Genomic DNA, 26,447 nt, shown 5'->3' with positions numbered 1-26,447 from the left:
TGTGTAAGAGTATGGCCCTGAGCTGGTAGTATGGCTCGCTGGAGGTGGTTGGTCAGTAGTATGGTTGGCCGGTAGTATGGTTGGCTGGAGGTGGTTGGACGGTAGTATGGTTGGCCGGTAGTATGGTTGGTTGGAGGAGGTTGGACGGTAGTATGGTTGGCCGGTAGTATTGTTGGCTGGAGTTGATTGGCCGGTAAATGGGTTGGCTGGAGGTGATTGGCCAGTAGTATAGTTGGATGGAGGTGGTTGGCCGGTAGTATGGTTGGCTGATAGTATGGTTGGCCGGTAGTATATTTGGCTGGTAGTATGGTTGGCTGGAGGTGGTTGGCCGGTAGTATAGTTGGTCGGTAGTATGGTTGGCTGGAGGTGCACTTTAGTATTACAGCATTCCTAAAGCTCTATATCTGCACGTCGTATATATTTTTTTTTTTTAGCATTTTTGTTCTAGTCAGCAACTTAATGATTGATAAATGGCAGTTGATGTATATTTTGAGAATTGTCATATATCACATGATAGTACAGAATCTTGACTAATCGACCAATGAAGCATATGGCCAGTTGTCTCCAACCCGTGTCTCGCTGGCTGGTGCAAAACTACTTGCATTTGTAAAAGCTACAGGTTGAAGACATCTGGTGTATTGTAGGCAATAATGGATTTGGATCTATGATGGCTTGTAATGAACAACATTACTCTTATTCTACCGGTATGAAATATGGGCAAAAGTAAAGGAAGGAGTCAAAAAGAGACAATAAACAATAACAATGGTAATATTCAAGCAAGAAACAAACAAAAAAGAGGTTTTATTATTCTCAAGCGAAAAGAAAAGACAAAAGCAATTTTCTGACCAGGAACGTTGTGTTTCCCTATATACTATCATTGGGCTGCTGTGAGCAAATGGCTCTGCCAGCAGGGGGAAAAAAAATGCGGGCGCCTGTCTCTGTGCGGTTACTATACATGACACACACCAGGTCACAATTTCCAACAACGTTTAGAGATTGATAGGAGAAGGAGGTTGAGGGAAAGATCCCTCGGGTATTCTTTAGATATGTCAAACACTTATTGTGGAAGGGCCTTTAGTATTGCGTTCACTTCCTCCGCCACGGCTGTCAGTGCAAACTCAAATTGCTCCTAGAAAAAAAAAGAATATAATAAAATGAGTAAAGCCGGCCTGAATAACATTGTCCTGGCAGTTGTAGTTTCTAAAAAACTAGGAAAAAGAATCATAATCATCACAATACGTCCTTCAATCAGCAAGATATTGCAGCATCACAATGATTGCCAAGAAGCCATTCATTATGCAGAAGACAACACATTGTCTGCAAAGATCTGCACATGATTTGCACCCATGATAAAAAAAAAACTTGAATTGTTCATACTGCAGCTCTATATTTTCAGAAATAAATCGGAATTGTTTTGCTGTAACTCTAAAGCTGACATCTGATGGCAGCTAATTCGGACAATAGCCATCGCCCCAGGCTCCACTTCTCTATCATGACACAAAGTGAAATCCAACATGCCTGATTCTTCTTTTCCACTTTAACAGATGAGGGGTCATTCACATTAAACAGTTTAACAATTCACCTTATAGTGGTAGGTTTGGTCAGCATGTTATCTCTGTGTTGGCAAATCCAAATTTTTTCAGTTATCTTTGTCCAGTTAAAAGGAATTTTAGGCTCTCCATTCTAATGATTGGTGGGAGTCTTGGCCCTACATATACCACCTATCCTTAAAGGGGTTGTCTTGTCTTCTTCAATGGGTACAACTACAATGTGCTTGCGAAAACAAGCAACTTTGCAATTTACCACTTATTTAACTTCAGCCATTGCTGCAATCTATCGGCAGTGGTCAGTCTTCTAGGCATGGAATCGTTGCTGGATCTGGCAAATATCAGCGCCCCTGTGCTCTTTTAAAAGTGACTGCAATCAGCATTGAAGAGTGCATAGTTCGGGCCACTGGCACAAGCATGCCGCTGGTCCAAACTGTCATTCATCAAGAGAGCACCGCCCCTGACAAGGAAAATGCTGGTAGGGAAAGGTGTGGTCCCCTCCCGAATACAGAACTTGACAAAACCCATTTAATGCTAGATCCTCACGGCAATGCATATATGTATCTTTTGTTACAGACATGCATCTTATTCTGCATATATTATCCCCTCTTCTTCTTAATCTGCTCCCTTTAAAACAAGAAAATAGAAGGAATAGGAAACATTTCTTGCAAAAGGGCACATAAGCCATACGTAAATGTCCTCTCTTATCTGCCAACCCAATCCTTATCCAACTCGATGGGCCTGCACAGTTTGTTTGTTTTGTGAGATTTTTGTTCCTAGTCCCAGTAAGGGGATGGTCAGAAGTCTACAGTTTTGGAGCATATATTTTTAATGTACATTGATGACTCTATAAGGGGTCAGGACAATGGATGTGATCTCTGAGAAAGTTAAGATTGTCACGTGAGAAAACGTCATCAATCAGGGGAATAAGAAAGGTTAGGAGTTTACCATGGAACATGCTGATAATTACCGACTCTGCTGTTGGCCACAAAGGGACATTTCAGTCCCATCCAGATTCCCGGACAGTAATACCTTTAATGCGCCTAAACATAATATGAACGTCCACTTTTACGCTAAGTTTACATACAACCTGCATCTTTATGATCTGGGACATCATTGAATTTGCCAAGAATGTTTCTAAAAAATCAAGACAGTCCCGGAAAACTTGGATCTATTTGCAATTATGCAATAATGTTAATAGTCATTACAATATACAGTATGTCTTTATTTATTTATTTTTAACAGAAGAGGAATATTGCAATGGGAAATCCATTGAAAAAATAATAATAGTTTATACTCGCTGTGAACATTGCGCTATTGGTGTAGTAATTTGGGCGGCTGTTTGCCTGGGGACGTCTTCTAATTGGTATTTCTAACCTGATTTTTAATCCTAAGACTTAAAATAATCAAAAAGCCTACAATTTCTTATTTGTATTCTGCTGGCATATATTGTGGTTTGTTTAAATCCATCAAGTCTAATTCTCCCGAGAACACACAGCACTGGCAAGTAATCAGATACTTATAATTTACCCGGCATTTCCATGAGAGATTTGGGCAGTGTAACTGTCTGGAAACAGAATGGAAATGTGATTACCACATAGTCCACAACATGACAGACGCACATGGTTTGTTTATAGAATATTTACATTTAATTGGATTTTTCGTATCTTTTTCATATTTTTTTGCTGTTAATTAACTGAAAAATTCCTCAGAAAGAATAATTTTTTTTTAAAATCATTACAGAAAGGTCAAAAATGTATTTGGGTCACGGTATTAAATGGGTTGTCATTTTTGGTTTGCTGTTCGCTCTAATCACTTGTGTCTACAGTGACAAAATCATCACATCCAAAAAATGGAAATATAGTCTGTTATCAGAAATATGTATGAGATATTATTATTTTTTCCTCTGCATGTGACTGTCAGCATCCAGAGTCTGTTAACACATTCACATACATAGATGTTTGGTCTGATGGATCCTGCAATATCCTGAAATGAGAGTAACTCGTTCTAAAACCAGGGTCTTTTATATTTTTTAAAGGGGACTTTAACATTGATGGCCTATCTTAAAGATGGGCCATTAATGTTAATTGGTGGGGGTACGACACCCAGCACCACTGCCAATTATCTGTTCTTGGTGTTGGTGGCGGCTGGAACTGCTCAGTTGCGGAGCTGCACAGCACAGCTCCATCAATTGTATAGTGGCCGCGCAGGGTACTGCACATCCGCCCACTATTCAAATCAATAGGGGGTGAATATGCAGTTCCTAGCCATGGCCACTATTCCTTTGACGGGTCTGTGCTGTACAGCCCTGCAACTGAGCAGTTCTAGCCGACGCCAACAGTAGGAATAGCTGATTGGTGGGGATGCCGGGTGTCGCACCCCCACTGATCAGACATTACCTATCCTAAGGATAGGCCATCAGTGTTAAAGTCCCGGACAACCCCTTTAAGCTTAAGAGTCGCATGCAGGTATGATATGCCCACTTTTTAACTTTTTGTTGTCTTTTTGACCCCTAAGATCACTAGAAGAAAGGAGTTGCTGCATTCTAGCGAGCAACTTGCACTTCTGGTATAGCTGTTCTGATCCCGATGCCAACTTTCAATTACGGTATGTTAAAGCAAACAAGTAACAAGATGTGTAGACATAGAACTTACGGTTCTAAGAGAAGAGCAACATGTGATTCCTAAACCACTGGTTGAAAAACATATCTAAACGGATAGAAGCCAAAAGGATTCTGAGATCTTCAAATAGTAGAACCTAAATTAGGCAGAATATTTAGGCTAGCAAACTCTTATCACCTATCCGCAGGTTTGGATTCTGGGTAAGCAGCTTTAAAAGGAATGTATCATCAAAAAATGACATATTATTTTATTTTAAATATTTTTTTTGTAAATTCATAGTGATTTTTTTATTTTTTCGTAATAAAAATATAGGTCTATTATAAGACTTCCATTTCGTGTTCTTCACATAGACAATATAAGCAACTAACTGTTTCAGACTTGTACCCATTTGTGCTGGAGAAATACTCCATGAGCATGCTCTCATCAGGGAAAAGATGAAGGGAGAAGGGGAGTTGGGCTGTGACCATCACTTATTGTGATTGGTGGATCCTATGTTATCTTCGGTAAATAGACGTTACCTTTCATAGTGCTCCTGCCTGTAGTGATAATGAGACTGCAGAAAAGTCATTTGTACAGAATATGAAGCATGAGTGAAAATTACAAGAATTCTGTTTTGTTTATGCAAATAATAATATTGAAAATTGAAAAATAATAAAAAAAATTGTATAAAACAAAATTAAACAATTATAAAACCTATAAACACATTTATGTATTTATGTTAATATTGTTTTTTCCATCTACTAAGTGTACAAATGCTGTGTCCTTGTTTGCATAAATTTTATTTGTAATTTTTTTTAAGGTTCTCAATTTGTAAAACGCTTTAAAAGTACTGAAACGTTACATGAATCAAAATATTGATCTTTCGGGAATTTTATATATATATTTTTTAAAATTCATAATAGATGAAAACTTAAAGTCTGATTCTTGGTTCACTAAAAGTGTATGTAATCACAATTTCGTTGACATTTTTTTCATTATTAAACGTGTGGCGTTTGCAGATGAAATAGGACTGGAGCCGAGATACCCAGAATTAAAAATAGAACATTCTAATTTCCTTTGTGGCTCAGAGAACATCCTGTATACTAGACCTTGATCTGAGCTCCTGATCAGCGCCAAGAAGGTTATTGTTTCCCTTTGTATCTTAGTTCATATTAATTGTTATGGATTTCTACCTTGGTCTTTGGAGAATTAATGTAAACAGAGAAAAGGAGCTCGGATAAATCTTCAGACCTGCTCACTCGAAATGTATGCAAAGTAACCCAACTAGTCTACTAAACTAGGTCAGAATCTGCTTTCCCTTTAACAACAGAAACAATTACTGAAGAATCTTTACTACACGTTTTATCTTCTTGTGTTATTGACAGTACCTTTGTCTGCACCATTCCTGGTCGCTGGTCTCTCAAGTGCTCCAGGGTAGCAGCAATATCAATCTCTTTAGCACCTGCAACAAACCACAAATTGGGCTGAGTTCTAAGCACAAGATAATTCAAGCTGCATCTGTCAATCTCTTCCTGGCCGGTTCCCCTCGGACAACAGACCAATTGAAAAATATTAATTCATGCCTCAGTGGACGTGCCAGACAGATGCAATTGTGATGTTCATACAGAAAAAGAGGAGTATAGCTTTGATTATCATCAACACAGGAAAAAAAGGAGGACTCTTGAGAGCGGTCTGTCTATTGTGCGCCGCAGCTCTACAATCGCACGCATAAAGAGCATTTTCATCTGATGAAATAAAGGCACAATGTTGTAGAGTTAAAATGTGAATGGCTATGGGGACACTTTCTCTATAACCAAAAAACATAAAGGATGTTTGGCAAAAAAGAAGCAAAAGAAGACAATATGGATACTATGGACAGAGGGTCAAATACAATCAACATCCCATCCATCCCCTATTTTCTATACGCACTCAAAGCTTATGGGCCTGATGTCATGTTATTTCCTTTGGGCTAAGTTTACACAATCGTATAAAAAAAATGTCATCCAGGAAAAAAAAACTGATGATTTTTTTGTGGATATTGTCATCCGTATTGCATTTCTTTTTACACATCAGCAGTGAATAAAATTTACCAGACCAAAAACAGTTTATTATGTCAACGTATGCATAAAAGTAAGATGCTGTACGATTGATCTGTATGGGATACGATTTTTTTTGTGCACTCTTAGACTTGATTGGGCGAATCTCATCCAAAAATCTCATACTGCGATTTTTGTATGAACAGCACGATTGAATAACATTGGTCTGAGTGCTGTCAGGTCAGCTTTTTTCCACGGGCAGCACTTAGACCAACAATATGGCCGTGTGATGGTACCCTTAAAGGGGCTGTCGAGCAAAGAAAAAGAATAATCCAAAAGGCTAAAAAAAGACTGATTTCCCATACCTCCAATACTTACCGCTCTCCGCTGGTCTTTACTTGCTTGTCCCATCTTGATGGACAGAAATTTACAAAAAATAACAGGAAATTATTTCTCAGCCAATCAGTAGCTAATGCAGGTCACCAATGTGGGCAGTGATTGGCTGAGCAGGCAATTGTCTAGATGGGACCAGGAAGTGAAGCCATCAAGACTGAGTCATTCCCGATAAGGGAGTTGCGGGGATTGCTGTAGGTGGGTATCCTTTGTTTATTTTTTTTTAAAATACTCTAAGCCCCATTAAAACCCATTTCTATGCTGGAAAATCGCTTCCATGTGTAATTTATACAATATCATTTTTTGTTATTTCATGCATTTCTACAAAAAAAAATTGAGGCTCAGCTTTAAAAAATTATTTTTTGGAAAATCGCTGTAGAAAGATCAGCTGCGGCAGAAAAGTGTAAAAAAAAATTAGTTCACCATTTTCTGACACCTGTAACTTTTCTAATTTCTTTATTCTTGAATGGGAATAGAGGGGTGATTTGAACTTATATATTTTTTAACTTTTTTCAAACTTTTATTTTATTTTTTAGCTCCTCTAAGGAACTTAAATCTGCAATAATTTGATTTCTTATACAATATATTTTAGTGCTAGAGTATTGAAGTACAGTATATAGTGAAATTGTGGTTCTCATATGAAGCACAGCCAGTGCTGGGCTTCACAAGAGACCTAAAATAGCAGCCATAGGGCCTCCAGGAGGTCCCTTGCTGCCATGATAAACTATCGGCTCCCAACGTTCGCTGTTTAAAAGCAGCAATCAGAGCTAGCTGTGGCCGCTGCTGTTACAGGCAGATGCCGGCTACGTAACACAGCTGGCATCTGCCGGGAACAGTGCAACACAGCTCCTGAGCCCTGAGAGGTCTGTGATGAGAAAGTAAGCCACAAATGGATAAGGGGTTACTTGCTGGAAACAATGAGTTCATAGATCCAGGTATGAAGAATATGGTTAATATATGAGTAAAGCCTCATTCAGATGTCTGGGGGGAGGGGTTTTGCATATGTGAAAAAGAGAAAAACTTTTCATCTAGGTGCTGAATCTGATTTTCATCCATTTTTGGTCCATGTGTCTGTTTTTACCATTCATTTTTCATGTATGTAGAAAGAACAAATTACAAACTTCTCCAACCCATTACACCTTAAAAACCAGTCAACACTTGGATGACACACAGATTGCATCTGCGTGCTGTTTTTTTAACAGGCCTAGTGAAATGGGTGAGTTTGCTCCATAACTTGGATTAAAATTGACTCTTGATGCACAGAAATAAAAACCCAAACGGTAATGTGAACAACCCAATAGACTATAATAGGCATTGATAACAGTGCAATGGCGTGTAAATGATCACTACTAGAGATGAGTGAACCCAAACTGTAAAGTTCAGGGTTCGTGTCTGGTGCTGAACTCCGAACACGGGCTTCTCCTGGAAGTCTGTTTTACAGCATGGGAAGGAGAGAAAGACAGAGAGAGGGAGAGAGAGATTGATTTTTCCAGCTCCAAAGTTCGGGTCCCCATTGATTTCTATGATGTTCGGGTTCAAGTTCAGGTACAGTTCTGGTATCCGAACCAAACTTTGGAGAAACCCGAACTTCCAAGGGTCTGCTCATCCCTAATTACTACAAAGGCCACAGCCCTACTATCAGTGTTTGGTCAGTATTTTTTCTCAGGAGTGGGAGCCAAAACCAGGTGAGGAACAATCAGAGAAAAGGTATAATAGAAACAAGTCACCAATTCTGCATTTATCACCCACTCCTGGTTTTGGCTCCAACTCCTAAGACAAAATACTGACCAAATACTGACAGTGAGGCCGTGGCCTAACACCAACTGTAGGGTCCGATATCGACTTCGACCGGTAACAGAAATATCAGGATTATTGTAAAAGATGATTGGTGTGGGATGTAGTTAATACACACCTGTCAAACTCTGGCTTGTGGGCTATATTTGGCCAGCAGGGTGTTTATATTTTTCCCACAACGCTGGCACTGTATTCTGTAAGGAGGACTATGTGAGGCCGTTATACTGCATTGAAGACTATGTAGGACCCATTATTCTGTATGGAGGACCATGTGGGGCCATTATTCTGTATGGAGGACTATGTTGGGCCCATTATTCAGTATGGAGCACTATGTGGGCCCATTATTCTGTATAGAGGACTATGTGAGGCCCATTATTCTGTATAGAAGAGTATGTGGGCCCATTATTCTATAAGGAGAACTATGTGGGGCCCATTATTCTGTATAGAGGACTATGTGGTGCCCATTATTCTCTATGAAACAGTATGTGGGCCATTATACTGTATGGAGAATGATGTGGGGCCCATTATTCTGTATGTAGCTCTATGTGGGGCCCATTATTCTGTATGAAGTACTATGTGGGGCCATTATACTGTATGGAGGGCTATGTGGGGCCCATTATTCTGTATGAAGCACTATGTGGGGCCCATTATTCTGTATGAAGGACTATATGGGGCTAATTATACTGTATAGAAGACTATGTGGGGCCCATTATTCTGTATGGAGGACTATGTAGGGTCCATTTTTTTGCATGGAGGACTAGGTGGGGCCATTATTCTGTAAAGAATGATTAGAAAAAACTTCCTCAATTGTAAATTTTGTTTATAATAAATATCAAGGTTGGGCCGCGACCTTGTCCAAGTTTTTAATTTTGGCCCTCTGTGTATTTGAGCTTGATATCCCTGAGTTAACAGATAATCTAATTTTCAGGAAAATAAATGATTTACATTCTTTATTCAAAAATCACAAAGGCAGTGCTGAATGTGTGTGTGTGTGTATGTATATATTTATATATATATATACACACACACGGTAAAAATTGTTGGTACCCCTCGTTTAATGAAAGAAAAACCCACAATGGTCACAGAAATAACTTGAATCGGACAAAAGTAATAATAAATTAAAAATCTATGAAAATGTACAAATGAAAGTCAGACATTGCTTTTCAACCCTGCTTCCACAGAATTTTTTAAAAAAATTAAACTCATGAAATAGGCCTGGACAGAAATGATGGTACCCCTGAAAATAATGTGACAAAAGGGACATGTTTAATCAAGTTGTATCCACTAATTAGCATCACAGGTGTCTACAATCTTGTAATCAGTCAGTGGGCCTGTATATAGGGCTACAGATACTCACTATGCTGTTTGGTGACATGGTGTGTACCACACTCAACATGGACCAGAGGAAGCAAAGGAAAGAGTTGTCTCAGGAGATTAGAAAGAAAATTATAGACAAGCATGTTAAAGGTAAAGGTTATAAGACCATCTCCAAGCAGCTTGATGTTCCTGTGACTACAGTTGCACATATTATTCAGAAATTCAAGATCCATGGGACTGTAGCCAACCTCCCTGGACGTGGCCGCAGGAGGAAAATTGATGACAAATCAAAGAGACGTATAGTATGATTGGTAACAAAGCAGCCCAGGATAACTTCTAAAGAGTTTAAAGGTGAACTTCAAGCTCAAGGAACATCAGTGTCAGATTGCACCATCCGTCGTTTGATCCAAAGTGGACTTCATGGGAGACGACCAAGGAGAACACCATTGTTGAAAAAAAATCATAAAAAAGACAGACTGGAATTTGCCAAACTACATGTTGACAAGCCACAAAGCTTCTGGGAGAATGTCCTATGGACAGATGAGACAAAAATGGAAGTTTTTGGCAAGGCACATCAGCTCTATGTTCACAGACGGAAAAATGAAGCATATCAAGAAAAGAACACTGTCCCTACTGTGAAACATGGAGGAGGCTCGGTTATGTTCTGGGGCTGCTTAGCTGCATTTGGCACAGGGTGTCTTGAATCTGTGCAGGGTACAATGAAATCTCAAGACTATCAAGGGATTCTAGAGAGAAATGTGCTGCCCAGTGTCAGAAAGCTTGGTCTCAGTCGGAGGTCATGGGTTTTGCAATAGGAAAATGACCCAAAATACACAGCTAAAAACACTCAAGAATGGCTAAGAGGAAAACATTGGACTATTCTGAAGTGGCCTTCTATGAGCCCTGACCTAAATCCTACTGAGCATCTTTGGAAAGAGCCGAAAAGGCCACCTTCAAACACGAGACAACTGGAGCAGTTTGCTCATGAAGAGTGGGCCAAAATACCTGTCGAGAGGTGCAGAAGTCTCATTGACAGTTACAGGAATCATTTGATTGCAGTGATTGCCTCAAAAGGTTGCTCAACAAAATATTAAAGTTAAGAGTACGATCATTTCTGTCCAGACCTATTTCATGAGTTTAATTTTTTTTTTAATTCTGTAGAAGCAGGGTTGAAAAGCAATGACTGACTTTCATTTGTTCATTTTCATAGATTTTTAATTTATTATTTCTTTTGTCAGATTCAAGTTATTTCTGTGACCATTGTGGATTTTTCTTTCAATAAACGAGGGGTACCAACAATTTTGACTACGTGTGTATATGTATATATTTATATATATACAGGGTGGGCCATTTATATGGATACACCTAAATTAAATGGGAATGGTTGGTGATATCAACTTCCTGTTTGTGGCACATTAGTAAATGGGAGGGGGAAAACTTTTCCAGATGGGTGGTGACCATGGCGGCCATTTTGAAGTCGGCTATTTTGGATCCAACTTTATTTTTTTCAATGGGAAGAGGGTCATGTGACACATCAAACTTATTGAGAATTTCATAAGAAAAACAATGGCATCAAGATACGAGATGTGCAGCATCTGAAACAACGGATACTGGAAGCCTGTGCTAGTATTTCTTCTGCGATGTTGCTATCAGTGTGTCAAGAGTGGGATAAGAGGGTTGCATTGACAATCCAACACAATGGGCAGCACTTTGAACACATTTTATAAAAGGTCATAAACTTGTAACAAATTCATGAAAGAATAATATTATGTTAAAACCAAGCACACCATTGGTTTTTTTATGAAATTCTCAATAAGTTTGATGTGTCACATGACCCTCTTCCTATTGAGAACAATAAAGTTGGATCCAAAATGGCCGACTTCAAAATGGCCTCCATGGTCATTACCCACCTGGAAAAGTTTGCCCCTTCCCATATACTACTGTGCCACAAACAGGAAGTTGATATCACCAACCATTCCCATTTAATTTAGGTGTATCCATATAAATGGCCTACCCTGTATATATATGTATATATACAGTACAGACCAAAGGTTTGTACACACCTTCTCATTTAAAGATTTTTCTGTATTTTCATGACTATGAAAATTGTACAATCACACTGAAGGCATCAAAACTATGAATTAACACATGTGGAATTATATACTTAACAAAAAAGTGTGAAACAACTGAAAATATGTCTTATATTTTAGGTTCTTCAAAGTAGCCACCTTTTGCTTTGATGACTGCTTTGCACACTCTTGGCATTCTCTTGATGAGCTTCAAGAGGTAGTCACCGGAAATGGTCTTCCAACAATCTTGAAGGAGTTACCAGAGATGCTTAGCACTTGTTGTCCCTTTTGCCTTCACTCTGCGGTTCAGCTCACCCAAACCATCTTGATTGGGTTCAGGTCTGGTGACTGTGGAGGCCAGGTCATCTGGCGTAGCACCCCATCACTCTCCTTCTGGGTCAAATAGCCCTTACACAGCCTGGAGGTGTGTTTGGGGTCATTGTCCTGTTGAAAAATAAATGATGGTCCAACTAAACACAAACCAGATGGAATAGCATGCCGCTGCAAGATGCTGTGGTAGCCATGCTGGTTCAGTATACCTTCAATTTTGAATAAATCCCCAACAGTGTCACCAGCAAAGCACCCCGACACCATCACACCTCCTCCTCCATGCTTCACGGTGGGAACCAGGCATGTAGAGTCCATCCGTTCACCTTTTCTGCGTCGCACAAAGACACGGTGGTTGGAACCAAAGATCTCAAATTTGGACTCATCAGACCAAAGCACAGATTTCCACTGGTCTAATGTCCATTCCTTGTGTTCTTTAGCCCAAACAAGTCTCTTCTGCTTGCTGCCTGTCCTTAGCAGCGGTTTCCTAGCAGCTATTTTACCATGAAGGCCTGCTGCACAAAGTCTCCTCTTAACAGTTGTTGAAGAGATGTGTCTGGTGCTAGAACTAACTCTGTGTGGCATTGACCTGGTCTCTAATCTGAGCTGCTGCTAACCTGCGATTTCTGAGGCTAGTGACTCGGATAAACTTGTCCTCAGAAGCAGAGGTGACTCTTGGTCTTCCTTTCCTGGGGCGGTCCTCATGTGAGCCAGTTTCTTTGTAGCGCTTGATGGTTTTTGCAACTGCACTTGGGGACACTTTCAAAGTTTTCCCAATTTTTCGCACTGACTGACCTTCATTTCTTAAAGTAATGATGGCCACTCGTTTTTCTTAACTTAGCTGCTTTTTCTTGCCATAATACAAATTCTAACAGTCTATTCAGTAGGACTATCAGCTGTGTATCCACCAGACTTCTGCACAACACAACTGATGGTCCCAACCCCATTTATAAGGCAAGAAATCCCACTTATTAAACTTGACAGGGCACACCTGTGAAGTAAAAACCATTTCCGGTGACTACCTCTTGAAGCTCATCAAGAGAATGCCAAGAGTGTGCAAAGCAGTCATCAAAGCAAAAGGTGGCTACTTTGAAGAACCTAGAATATAAGACAAATTTTCAGTTGTTTCACACTTTTTTGTTAAGTATATAATTCCACATGTGTTAATAAATAGTTTTGATGCCTTCAGTGTGAATGTACAATTTTCATAGTCATGAAAATACAGAAAAATCTTTAAATGAGAAGGTGTGTCCAAACTTTTGGTCTGTACTGTATATAATTTATTTTTTTCAACTAAAGCTAAGATCATCTTCACGATTTTTTTCCCACTGAAAAACTATGCCTTTCCCACTATTGCCTTGGTTTTAAACACATTATTGTCTGCTTCCCCATATACTTAGCAGCAGAACAAGAACACAAATCATTCTGTTTTTTTATTTTAATCGTGAAACTCACGTTCAAAGATTGAAGGCTTTAATCCGTAAAGGCTTCTACTTTTTAAAAGAAATCCTCGTAGATGCAAGTCCTGCAGCTGGGCCCAGATTGAAAATGCACTTACATTTTTCTGTGTACAACTGAAGGACTCTGAAGTTACAGCTCGCACTTAATATAAAAGCTTTGGAAAATGGCATTCTTTGGAACTTGTACAATTCATTCTTTAAGAAAGGCAAATGGAAAGAAAGATTTCATGTCCAAGGCTTCAAGGCCTTTGATCATTTTGATGAACACTAGATTCTGAACCTGGGCCTCAAACTTCTCAGGCCAGACAAAGAAGACATAGGCCTCACAGACCGGGCCGAGATTCCTGTCAGAACAAAACCTTTGGCTGCCTCACAGTGTGACAGCCTGGGAAAGGCCCACCTCAGCAGGGTTGAAATGCCCGCTTTGCCCTTTGATCTTTCAGTTAAACTACAGCCCGAGCAACAGGTCAGCGGATTGCAAATTGCACACCCCATTGGCAGAGGGGAGTAGGTCAAACACAAAATGGCGGTCACCAATCTGAAGAAAGCCCTGTGACTCCATTCTTCGGCCAGTTTCACATGACTTGTCTTCTATTGTGCGAGACTAAGCACACACTTAAAATGGAATTTGACATTACATGCTAGAATGGAGTCAATAAATGACATTCTTTAGTGTTCATGCAACAAAGTCAACCTAAGTGACTGAAAGCCTAAAGCTAGAAAAATCCCACTCATTTACTTTTGTATAGATAGAAATAGTATATATTGTAAGTCTTGTCTTTTTTTTTTTTTCCACCGCATCTTGTCACAATGGACGTGAAACTAATTTGGCTAATGTTTAAAAGATGTCGCAATGCCCATTGTTACAGCATTTACCGTCTCTTACCGTCAATATCCTATTCTCTGGTTTATGCTTTTGTCATTGCTATTTTATGTTTCTCTAGGAGATTTTGGCATTCTTCAAAAAGTACAGAACTATTCTCTGTATTAAAAAACGGCATTAAAGGGAACTTTTACATTGTGCAATCACTCCGATCTGTTGACGGCATAGTAATAGTATATAGAAGGAGAAGCTGAGCAGAATGATATATAGGTTGGAAAAGACTTAGCATAACTTGTTCATTGAATTCCCTGGTGTTTGTATGTATGAGTCCAGTGGGTGGTCCTACTAGTGATTTACAGCTATCTCTGCCTGCACAGTCCTACAGGGAAGACTGTCAATCACTGAATAGGACCGCCCATTGGACTCATTAATTCAAACACCAGTGTCTTCAATGAATAAAATGCAAGTTTTTCTGAAACCTTTCCCACAAAAATGTATATCAATCTGATCAGTTCCTCCTGCTCCATAACATCCTGCCTGCAGATCAGATGCCATTTTCAACATGACAGGTTCCCTTTAAAGAGGACCTGTCACTTGCTCAAAAAAATTGAGTATACCTCGTGAAAATCACTAAGCTTCTCTGATTCCATCGCTTTTTTCCGTTTTGCGCTGTATCACTCCTTTGCAGAGATATTCACATTTAATGATTTGGAGTGCAGTATGTGAAATCTCTGCTTATAGAGCAACTTGGCATTTCTGTAGAAACTTCTCTGGGAACATGCACTTTCACGCCTCTCCCCCAGATGCTGTCAATCACAATTTGGCAGATGATCTAGCAGCCTATCAGTTTTAGATACTGTTGAGTTATCATTGGCAGAGTCTTGGAAGGAGGGGTAAAAGCACCCCCACCCCCTCCAAAGAAGACTGTGGAAATGCCCAGTTGCACTACAAGGAGAGATTTCACATTTTATGCTCCAAAAGAAACTAATGTGAATATCTTTGCAATGGAGTGACACAGTGCAAAATGGAAAAATGCAGCAGAATCAGGGGAGCTCAGGGATTTTTATAAGGTATAGAACTCAGGGTTTTATTGATTAGTAAGTGTCAGGTGCTCTTCAGCATTACTTACTCAGAAAATAGTATTCACCAGAATACAGTGCAGAGATTGAAAAGTGCATTTTTTATTTTTTTCTTAAATACTATACTATAATTCTTTTTGTCTCATGTGGAGTACAAAAGAAAAAAACCTTTATGTGCCTCCATATAAATCTCAAAGCATGCAGAGGCACAAAAATGGACACAGCAACTATATAAGTGTATTGTGAAAAGGGGCCTTATTAAAGTTAGGATTTAATAGGACTACACTTCAAGGAAATCTATCACCTGATTTGAACTGTGCTACATAAAACAGTGGTCTTCCCAAGACCTTCTTATCTCCTCCACACTCGTACGTTCCTCGCCCAATCGCCTCCAAGATGTCTCCCGAGTATCCTCTATGGATTTCTAGGCCCCAAAATGTCCGATTATCCACAACATTTGGAAATGTCAGAATGAACTTGAAAACCCATCTCTTCAAGAAAGCTTATAGCCTGCAATGACCCCGCTGCCTCCTCACCACCACCGGAGCTACCGCAACCGCCCAACTTGATGTCTCCTTCCACATTATCCTGTAGACGGTAAGCCCGGACGGGCAGGGTCCTCTCCCTTCTGTACCAATCTGTTCACTGTAATTTATATTTGTATTTTGCATGTAACCCATTATATACAGCACGAGGGAAATATAGTAATAATGTGGCAGAGATACTGACTCTACTGCTGGGTCACTTACTTTTTTTCTTGTAGTACATTTCATAAAACCACTATTTATTTGCTGCAATGGGAGTCTACTACAGAGATCTACTATTCAAGAGCAAAGAGCTAACACCACCCTCCGTGTACTGTGCACAGAAGGAAAGCTTTCAATCAGCGGCGGATGGGCGAGGAAGCTGGCAACTCATAAATACCCAGGACTGAATGCACATATCGCTGAGTGGACTCATGTTATCGGCTCCCACAGTTACTAATAAACAGTGATTTTATACAAAGTACTGCAAGAATAAAGTCACCCAGCGATGCTATGCTTAATAATGCCAGGAGTATAAACCAGCCAAAAGATTCCCTTGGGAGTTTTCAGAATTATAAAAAACACTGAATTAGTTGGGTCTCACATTGTAGTTAAAGGGGTTGTTAGGTCCAAATTCTGAAACGGAGGGTATGTATGAGTTATACATACCCCCGGCAAGTGGGTGCGGCCTCGCTCTCCATACACTTGTATGGAGTGAGGCCGCGCCCTCTAGTCAGCCACGCCCACTAGACGGCCGCATCACTAGAGGAGGCGCGGCCTCGGCTCAATACAAGTGTATGGAGCGAGGCCGCGCCCACTGGCCAGGGGTATGTATAACTCATACATACCCTCTGTTCCCGGGTCTGAAACCAGCAAATCCCCGCAGTCACACAGAGTGACTGCAGACTTAACGGTTTGGACCGGACAACCCCTTTAAGCCCCATCCACTGAACGGCAATTCCAGACTTAGCCTATGGGAAGGAGTGGCGCTCCTGGACAACTATAAGCCTAGGCTATGTTTAATAATCTTACTTTATTTTCCACGGATGTATTTGATAATAGTCCTGTGGGAATTCAGAATTGTGCTTAAAAATGGGAATTTCTAGAGATTTTAGCATCTTTCTCAAATTCAAATTTTGGTAAGTATGCACGGGTGATATTTGTTTTGTGTCTAGAGACATGCCAAGACATTACAGGAAGTGTATGAGAGTGAGTATGTGTACGGGTGGGTCTTTTTCTCACTGCTCCTGCTCTCCTGTCTGTTAATCTATATAAACAGGCATAACAAACAGCTGAGTTTTGAGTTCAGGTCAGACAAGTCATTTGACAATGGCAGGAGCAAAGTATGCTTGGAAGTAAGTGAAAGAATGTTCCAGCACCTATAGTGCTGGCCAAATGTGGATGATGGAGGAACTGCCCACTCAAAAACAGAACTCCTCAAAGCTACAGAGCACAAGAATTGGGACAATTCTTGGACATATTAAGACTAGTTTGAGCACATAAGGCATTTTTAAATTGTGGTGGATGAGACCTTTACATTTTTTCTCGAATAACATTGTTCCATGCCTTATTACCTTAATTGAATGTGTCAAATAATTCCCCTTCACTAATATTCACTAAGTTCAATAATAAAATAACCCAATTGCCTTAGCAACTGCATAAATAAGGCAGAAACAAGGTGGTAGATCTTTTGAAGCTCACCTTTAGCCATTTTATTGAGTACCATGTCAATCAGGATATAGGTCCCACTTCTCCCTGCACCATCGCTGTGAATAACAAGAGAATTTTATTAGCATTTCCATGGCAAAAAAAAGGCAAAAAAAAAGTAACAAAGTCAAATGGGCGTTGCTCCCCCATTAATTTTATTGTTAGTAAAGTAAGGGTGAAACTGAAGGAAAAGAGATTTAAAAGAGGGGGTGAGAACATAAAGCATGTAACACAAAAAGCCTAAAAAGCCTTTAATCAACACAAGCTGTTCACTTGGGATTAACTATTGTTCCGTATAGCTAGTTTCTGTATCAAAAAGAAAATAAAAAAAAAGATTTTTATGGAAGAATCCGGATACAATGTAAATAAATAAACTCAAAGAAAGAAAGTGCAGTAAAGTACTATTAAATGAGGCAACATCAGAGGGGGATCCGGAGGAATTAAATCCTTTCACTTGTGAATTGATGCATTGTGTTCCGTGAATATGCACGCAGGGGGATAAAAGCAAATAAATACAGACACGTTTTCTATCGTATAATAAGGTTTTTTTTGTTTTTTTTTAAATAATAATAATAAAATTACCAAAATAGGTAAAGTGGAATTTAATATTATATTTCAGTTCTTTAAAAAAAAACTGATTAATTTGCATGAATTTTGATGTGAAGTTGCCCTAGATTTTTTTTTAAACATTCTTGTACCGTATATATATATATATATAAAAATAAAAAAAAATAGCAACATAATGTAGGAAAAGAGACCCTGATTCCAGCGATGTGTAACTTAGTTTACTGGGTGCAGCAGTTGTGACACCACCAGAGTTCTTAGATGTAGCATGAAGCAGAGCTGAAAAAGCTAACCTCACCCACCCCAGGCTTCCTACATTGTATATTGACAGTGAGTTGCTCATTACAGGAGGGGGTGTGGTCGGACCAGGGCTTACAGTAGCATCAGTCCAGCCAGTGATAATCTCCTGGTGATAAAACATTCATTGTATGGAAACAAGCCTAATAAGTGATACATCACTGAAATCTGTGTCTCTGCCCCTACCTCATGCTTTCCTCAGATTACATAGCAAAAACCCGCAAACAGATTCTCTTTAGCTCCATATATTTTAAGCCTCATGCTCAAGACTGCTTTATAACTCAGCACAACCTACAAGTTCTGCAAAGCCTTAAGATGGTCTATAAAAGTTAATAAAACTCTACTTGGTAGGACCCTGATCTCATAATGAGGCATACAAGAATTATATCATGTAATTTTAAATAAATAAGATTATATCATGTCCTTCTATGTGCACATGGAGGTGTTCTGTATGATAAGAAATGCTTCTAGGAAGGAAAATCTTGATAACAAGGCATCATATGTAGACTCCATAGAGCAGCACATGAAGTGCCTGTAGTTTTTTAGCATGAAGCTGTAGGATTTAATATGAGTCTCCATACAGGCTCCATGCATGTGAGACCTAATGGCGCCCATACACGTTAAGGGCATGTGCACACATTCAGCTGATAAATCTGCTGCGAATACTGATGTGCTGCAGGAATAACTCTGCATAAAATTCGTCCGTTTTTGATGCATCTTTTTAATTACGTTTTTTCCCCCGTGCATTGGAAGAGGTGAAAAACACTGCAAAAACACTGAATAAATTGACATGCCGCAGATCTGCAAGGAAACTTCTTCAAATCTGCAAGGAAAACTTCATGAAACTTCAGGAATCTCATTCGCTTTGCTGGTACTAGGACATGCTTCAGTATTGGTGACAATACTGAGCGGGAAAAACATGCAAAAAAAAGCAGCAAATACTTAACGTGTGCACATACTTTAATGTCAATCAAATCTGTTGATTTTAGCAGAACCGATCAAATCTCCGATAAACATGAGGTCCTCCTGGCTCATCCCTTGGCAAGAAAATGAACGGGTCATGTTGTATTCCAATACTCCATGCTTTTTTACCTGTCCGCTGTCCCCGTTAACGTCATATGCATGCTCATCTAAACCGAGAGTGCATATGTTTGGGGGGTCCCAGGAGAGTTAACTGTCGGACAAACAATGATTTGCCCAATAGCTAAGGTGTATGGGCACCTTAAAGTTTGATTAGCTTGATTAGCTCAGAGTGCAATACTTACCTGCAGTGAACTATTACAGGACAGGAACGCCCCTTGTAACACTTGTTAACTTTCCTATAAGAAAGAAGACAAAACTTATTAGACCATGTAAATTTCCATTTACTAACAATTTCAATATACATCTAATAATGCCCCTAGAATAAAAAAAATACCATTATGGATATGACAAAACAAAATTAACAGAATTTTAACAAACACTATAAAAGGGGGGTGTTTGCAAAACAATAAAAAAATCATCACTTCAAATCTGCTTAAAATCTTTTTCCACTTCTCAAAAGATAAAAATATATATATAAAATTAATGGAAATTAGCGGATTACACCTACACGAGGCCAGTGTTTAATCTTCATATTCAGGAAGGTGTGTGGGAGGAATCTTCACACTTTTGTTACATTTCTACAGTGCATAAATAACTTTATAAAGTAATAAAACATTCAACTACTTCATAATCATACACTATGATATATATTGTATATTTGCTTCTTGAGATACCACAATTTGCTATTTCCTGCATATAACAAATGTTTAGTATACTCATTATTTTTTCTATCTCAATGACAAGATCTAGTATTCTGTATGAGGATTTTAATGCAATATTTGTCTTAATTTAGGATTTTTTTCTGTCTTTTAACAGCCAAGATAAGCAAGACAAAATACCGTACATATCAGTAAACAGTTATGTTTTGTTTCATATAAAAAATCTAACATACTTTAACCAAAAAATGTTAAAATTGATAAATAAAGATTAAAAAATGGAAAGTCATAGGTAAATTGGGAGATGGGACTCAAATGAAATATACGAAGGGGGAAATAAAAAGAAAAACAAAAGGAGGTGGCGTGTATATATATATATTATGCTATTTTTCAATAACTTTTGTGCTTACTGTGATAATTACACTAAGAAAAGTACGTGTATATATATATATCTATATCTATATATATATATATATATATATATATACACACATACACACACACATATATATATATATATATATATATATATATATATAGATAGATAGATATAGATATAGACATAGATATAGATATATTGATAGAGTGGTGTGAAAAAGTGTTTGCCCCCTTCCTAATTTCTTATTCTTTTGCATGTTTGTTACTTAAATGTTTCAGATAACAAAACAAATTTAAATATTAGACAAAGATAACACAAGTAAACACAAAATGTAGTTTTTAAATGAAGGTCTTTATTATTAAGAGAAAAAATCCAAACCTACAGGGCCCAGTATGAAAAAGTGATTGCACCCTAAACCTAATATCTGGTTGGGCCACCCTTAGCACCAACAACTGCTATCAAGCTTTTGCGATAACTGGCAATGTGTCTTTTACAACGCTCTGGAGGAATTTTGGCGTACTCATCTTTGCAAAATTGTTGTAATTCAGCCACACTGGAGGGTTTCTGGGCATGAACCGCCTTTTTAACGTCATGCCACAGCATCTCAATCGGATTAAGGTCAGGACTTTGAATAGGCCACTCCAAAGTTTTAATTTTGTTTTTCTTAAGCCATTCAGCGGTGGACTTGCTGGTATGTTTTGGATCATTGTCCTGCTGCGCTTCAGCTTGAGGTCACAAACAGATGGCCGGATAATCTCCTTTAGGATTTTTTGGTAGACAGCAGAATTCATGGTTCCATTTACCACAGCAAGTCTTCCGGGTCCTGAAGCAGCAAAATAGCCCCAGACCATCACACCACCACCATATTTTACTGTTGGTATGATGTTCCTTTTCAGAAATGCTGTGTTACTTCTATGCCAGATGCAATGGGACATACACCTTCCAAAAAGTTAAACTTTTGTCTCGTCAGTCCATAGAGTATTCTCCCAAAAATCTTTCCGATCTTCAAGATGTTTTCTAGCAACACTGAGACGAGCCTTTATGTTCTTTTTTCTCAGTTGCAGTTTTCGTCTTGGAACTCTGCCATACATGCCATTTTTCCCAGTCTCTTTCTTATGGTGGAGTCATGAACACTGACCTTAACTGAGGCAAGTGAGGCCTGCAGTTCTTTGGATGTTGTTGTGGGGTCTTTTGTGACCTCTTGAATGAGTCTTTGCTGGACTCTTGGGGTAATTTTGGTTGGCCAGCCACTCCTGGGAACGTTCACTAATGTTCCATGTTTTTGCCGTTTGTGGATAATGGCTCTCATTGTGGTTCGCTGGAGTCCCAAAGCTTTAGAAATACTTTATAACCTTTTCCAGACTGACAGATCTCAATTACTTTGTTTCTCATTTGTTCCTGAATTTCTTTGGATCGTAGCATGATATCTAGCTTTTGAGGATCTTTTTCACTTTGTCAGGCAGGTCCTATTTAAGTGATTTCTTGATTGAGAACAGGTGTGGTAGTGTGGCAGTCCTGTGTGTGTGGCTTGGGAAATTGAACTCAGCTTCCTAGAGATGTAATAAACCACAGTTAATTTATGTTTTAAGGGGAAGGGGGGCAATCACTTTTTCACACAGGACCCTGTAAGTTTGGATTGATTTTTCCCTTAATAATAAAGACCTTCCTTTAAAAACTGCATTTTGTGTTTACCTTGTGTTATCTTTGTCTAATATTTAAATTTGTTTTGTGATCTAAGTGTGACATACATGCAAAAGATTAAGAAATTAGGAAGGGGCAAACACTTTTTCACACCACTGTATATATATATTTTTTTCATTTTATTATATATATATATATGTATCTATATATATAAACATATAAAAATAGAAAAATAAAAATATAAAAAAATATATATGCATGCAGTTTACAAGTATATATATGTATATACATGTAGTATATATATATATTTTTTAATTGCAGTATATATGTATATATATATACATATAAACATACAGTAAAAAATTATATATACACATGTAGTTTTCTTAAATTGTCTAGTGTAATTATTACTCTAGGGATAATGAAAAATATCATAATAAAAACAATAATAACTAGTTAGGTAAAGAGACATAAAATATATTAAAATTAAAGAATTGATTCCTAAACTTTAATTTATTTTTGAAGATGCTAATCAGTCCACATTTTTTTCTAAAAAATAAAAACATATCAGTAGATTTTTAGTTATCTCACACAAATCAGCATTGCAGGCTTTTCTATTTGTGTTTGAGGGAACTAGAAAAATACTAATTTGGCAGCTACAAGAAGTAATGGTTTGTGTCTTGTGAATTGCTGAGAAGCCTGGTCTAAGCTGACACAAATAAAGTAAAGATTTGGAACACAGAGATCTCGATCTTCTTTATAGCGAGGAGTAAAAAGAAAATAAAATGTGTCTGACTGCTTCATCATTGATATGACAGTGCTGGACGGATTGCTGGGCGAGACCCACTGTGCAGTCAGAAGGAATTTAATGAGCGGTTTTATCAAGATATTTTCAATACCATCCAGCAAGACAAATTCTTTATTTATTTTATCTAATATGAGTACGTGGACAAGCTGTGAATCGTAAATGAAATAATTGTATGGGGTATATATAAGATAAGACGGTGCTTCTGTCTGCGAGACATAAAGAGAATTATTGACAGGAATATCGTAAATTGTGAACTAAGACGGATTTCTGCTTGTCATAGGTAGGTACTGCAATAAATGCAAATGTGCTAGTAAACATGTATTTCTTGCCAAAAATCATCTAGGTGGTAATTTGAATATTTTGATTTGTTTGAAAATTTTTTGGAAAAATGATTTTAAGTCAAGTAAAGAATGTGTCATTTTTATTAAGTACTTGGTACTATTGTGGTCTTGGCACAATAAGAATACAATATTTGCATTGGATATTGGAAGAGAAACTCAAGTAGAGGCAGGGTATTTGCACTTATGTTTTTGTCTTGGGTTTTGTCTATTTAGTGGCAAGTGTACATGCGCTTACACGCTGCATGCACACCAATTTATATTCCAGTTCATCTCTTCAGGTGTTTTCAAACTTAAAATCAGACTATGCCAATTATCTATGTTAATATATTACAGAATTATTTTTCTAGTATGTTCCTAGTTATGGACACTAATTCTCTACTGCCTTCTACCGCGACTGCTCACAGTATGGAACCATCGGTGTTTTGCCTAAATTTGAAGGTTAACCCCTTAAGCCCCAGAGCATTTTCCTTTTTTGCATTTTCGTTTTTTGCTCCCCTTGTTCCCAGAGCCATAGCGTTTTTATTTTTTGGTCAATATGGCCATGTGAGGGCTTATTTTTTGCAAGACAAGTTGTACTTTTCAACGCCATTACTAGTTTTACCATATCCTGTACGGGAAAACGGGAAAAAAATTCCAAGTGCGGTAAAATTGCAAAAAAAGTGCAATACCACAGTTGTTTTTTATTTATTTTTTTTACAACGTTCACTGAATGCTAAAACTGACCTGCCCTTCTTATTCTACAGGTCATTACGAGTTCATAGACACCAAACATGTATAGGTTCTTTTATGTTTAAGTGGTGAAAAAAAATTCCAAAATTTGGTAAAAAAAAAAAAAAATAGCGCCATTTTCTAAGACCCGTAGCGTCTCCATTTTTCGTGGTCTGGGGCTGGGTGAGGGCTTATTTTTTGCGCACCGGGCTGACATTTTTATTGATAACATTTGGGGTAGATCCGATGTTTTGATCGCCCGTTATTGCATTTTATTGCAATTTTGCGGCGACCAAAAAACGTAATTCTGGCGTTTAGAATTTTTTCTCGTTACGCCGTTTACCGATCGGATTAATTCTTTTTTATATTGATAGATCGGGCGATTCTGAACGCGGCGATACCAAATATGTGTATGTGGGGTTTATTTTTTATTATTTTACTTTGAATGGGACAAAAGGGGGGTGATTTAAACTTTTATATATTTTTTTTTTTTTTTATATTTTTAAAAACTTTTTTTTTTTACTTTTTGCATGCTTCTATAGTCTCCATAGGAGACTAGAAGCAGCAACTATCCGATCGCCTCTGCTACATACAGGGGACGAGCAGGTCCCCTGCATGCAGCAGAAATGGTCCTGTGCTATGAGCGCCGACCACTAGGTGGCGCTCATAGCGACAAGATCATGACAACAACCACAGGCGTCTGCTGCAGACCCTGGGTTGTCATGCCCACCCATCGGCGACCCGCGATCACGTGACGGGGTCGCCGGTGGGCGGGGCTTATGACGCGCTACCCGGAAGCGCGCGTTAAATGCTGCTGTCAGAGATTGACAGCGGCATTTAACATGTTAGCAGCGCAGCAGCCCTCACTGAACGGGCAGTACGCAAATATGCGTACTAATACGTCCCCGGTATTTAAGGGGTTAAATTCTAAATCTGAATTTTGCACATCTTCACTGCTTTTTATAGTAATACAATAACAAATATACAGTACAGACCAAAAGTTTGGACACACCTCTTTTAAAGATTTTTCTGTATTTTCATGACTATGAAAATTTTCATTCAGACTGAAGGCATCAAAACTATGAATTAACACATGTGGAATTATATACTTAACAATAAAGTGTGAAACAACTGAAAATATGTCTTATATTCTAGGTTCTTCAAACCAGCCACCTTTTGCTTTGATGACTGCTTTGCACACTCTTGGCATTCTCTTGATGAGCTTCAAGAGGTAGTCACTGGAAATGGTCTTCCAACAATCTTGAAGGAGTTCCCAGAGATGCTTAGCACTTGTTGGCCCTTTTGCCTTCACTCTACGGTCCAGCTCACCCCAAACCATCTCGATTGGGTTCAGGTCTGGTGACTGTGGAGGCCAGGTCATCTGGCGTAGCACCCCATCACTCTCCTTCTTGGTCAAATAGCCCTTACACAGCCTGGAGGTGTGTTTGGGGTCATTGTCCTGTTGAAAAATAAATGATGGTCCAACTAAACGCAAACCGGATGGAATAGCATGCCGCTGCAAGATGCTGTGGTAGCCATGCTGGTTCAGTATGCCTTCAATTTTTAATAAATCCCCAACAGTGTCACCAGCAAAGCACCCCCACACCATCACACCTCCTCCTCTATGCTTCACGGTGGGAACCAGGCATGTAGAGTCCATCCGTTCACCTTTTCTGCGTCGCACAAAGACAGTGTAGTTGGAACCAAAGATCTCAAATTTGGACTCATCAGACCAAAGCACAGATTTCCACTGGTCTAATGTCCATTCCTTGTGTTCTTTAGCCCAAACAAGTCTCTTCTGCTTGTTGCCTGTCCTTAGCAGTGGTTTCCTAGCAGCTATTTTACCATGAAGGCCTGCTGCACAAAGTCTCCTCTTAACAGTTGTAGAGATGTGTCTGCTGCTAGAACTCTGTGTTGCATTGACCTGGTCTCTAATCTGAGCTGCTGTTAACCTGCGATTTCTGAGGCTGGTGACTCGGATAAACTTATCCTCATAAGTGTGAAGTGAAAACCATTTCCGGTGACTACCTCTTGAAGCTCAGCAAGAGAATGCCAAGAGTGTGCAAAGCAGTCATCAAAGCAAAAGGTGGCTACTTTCAAGAACCTAGAATATATTTTTAGTTGTTTGACACTTTTTTGTTAAGTATATAATTCCACATGTGTTAATTCATAGTTTTGATGCCTTCAGTGTGAATGTACAATTTTCATAGTCATGAAAATACAGAAAAATCTTTAAATGAGAAGGTGTGTCCAAACTTTTGGTCTGTACTGTATGTATTTGAGAATTGGTATAT

General features: G+C 38.7%; 1 protein-coding gene across 2 annotated transcripts in view; it reads right to left on the bottom strand.

The window, feature by feature from the left end:
- Window positions 1-768: 768 nt before the first annotated feature.
- Window positions 769-26,447, bottom strand: part of PTPRN2 (protein tyrosine phosphatase receptor type N2) — a 1,402,724-nt gene continuing 1,377,045 nt past the window's right edge. For both annotated transcript variants that reach the window (XM_073677683.1, XM_073677684.1), the window contains 4 exons: window positions 19,803-19,856; window positions 17,671-17,735; window positions 5,536-5,609; window positions 769-1,129 (listed from right to left, as the gene is read on the bottom strand). In XM_073677683.1, coding sequence (XP_073533784.1) covers window positions 1,058-1,129; window positions 5,536-5,609; window positions 17,671-17,735; window positions 19,803-19,856 — 265 coding nt within the window. In that variant the 3' untranslated portion in view covers window positions 769-1,057. The remainder of the gene's footprint in view (window positions 1,130-5,535; window positions 5,610-17,670; window positions 17,736-19,802; window positions 19,857-26,447) is intronic.

Source organism: Phyllobates terribilis, unplaced genomic scaffold (genome assembly GCF_046119375.1).
Source record: "Phyllobates terribilis strain yellow unplaced genomic scaffold, ASM4611937v1 Scaffold_4__5_contigs__length_816908805, whole genome shotgun sequence".
NCBI classification, from domain to species: domain Eukaryota; kingdom Metazoa; phylum Chordata; class Amphibia; order Anura; family Dendrobatidae; genus Phyllobates; species Phyllobates terribilis.
This window is presented reverse-complemented; position numbering and strand designations above follow the sequence as displayed.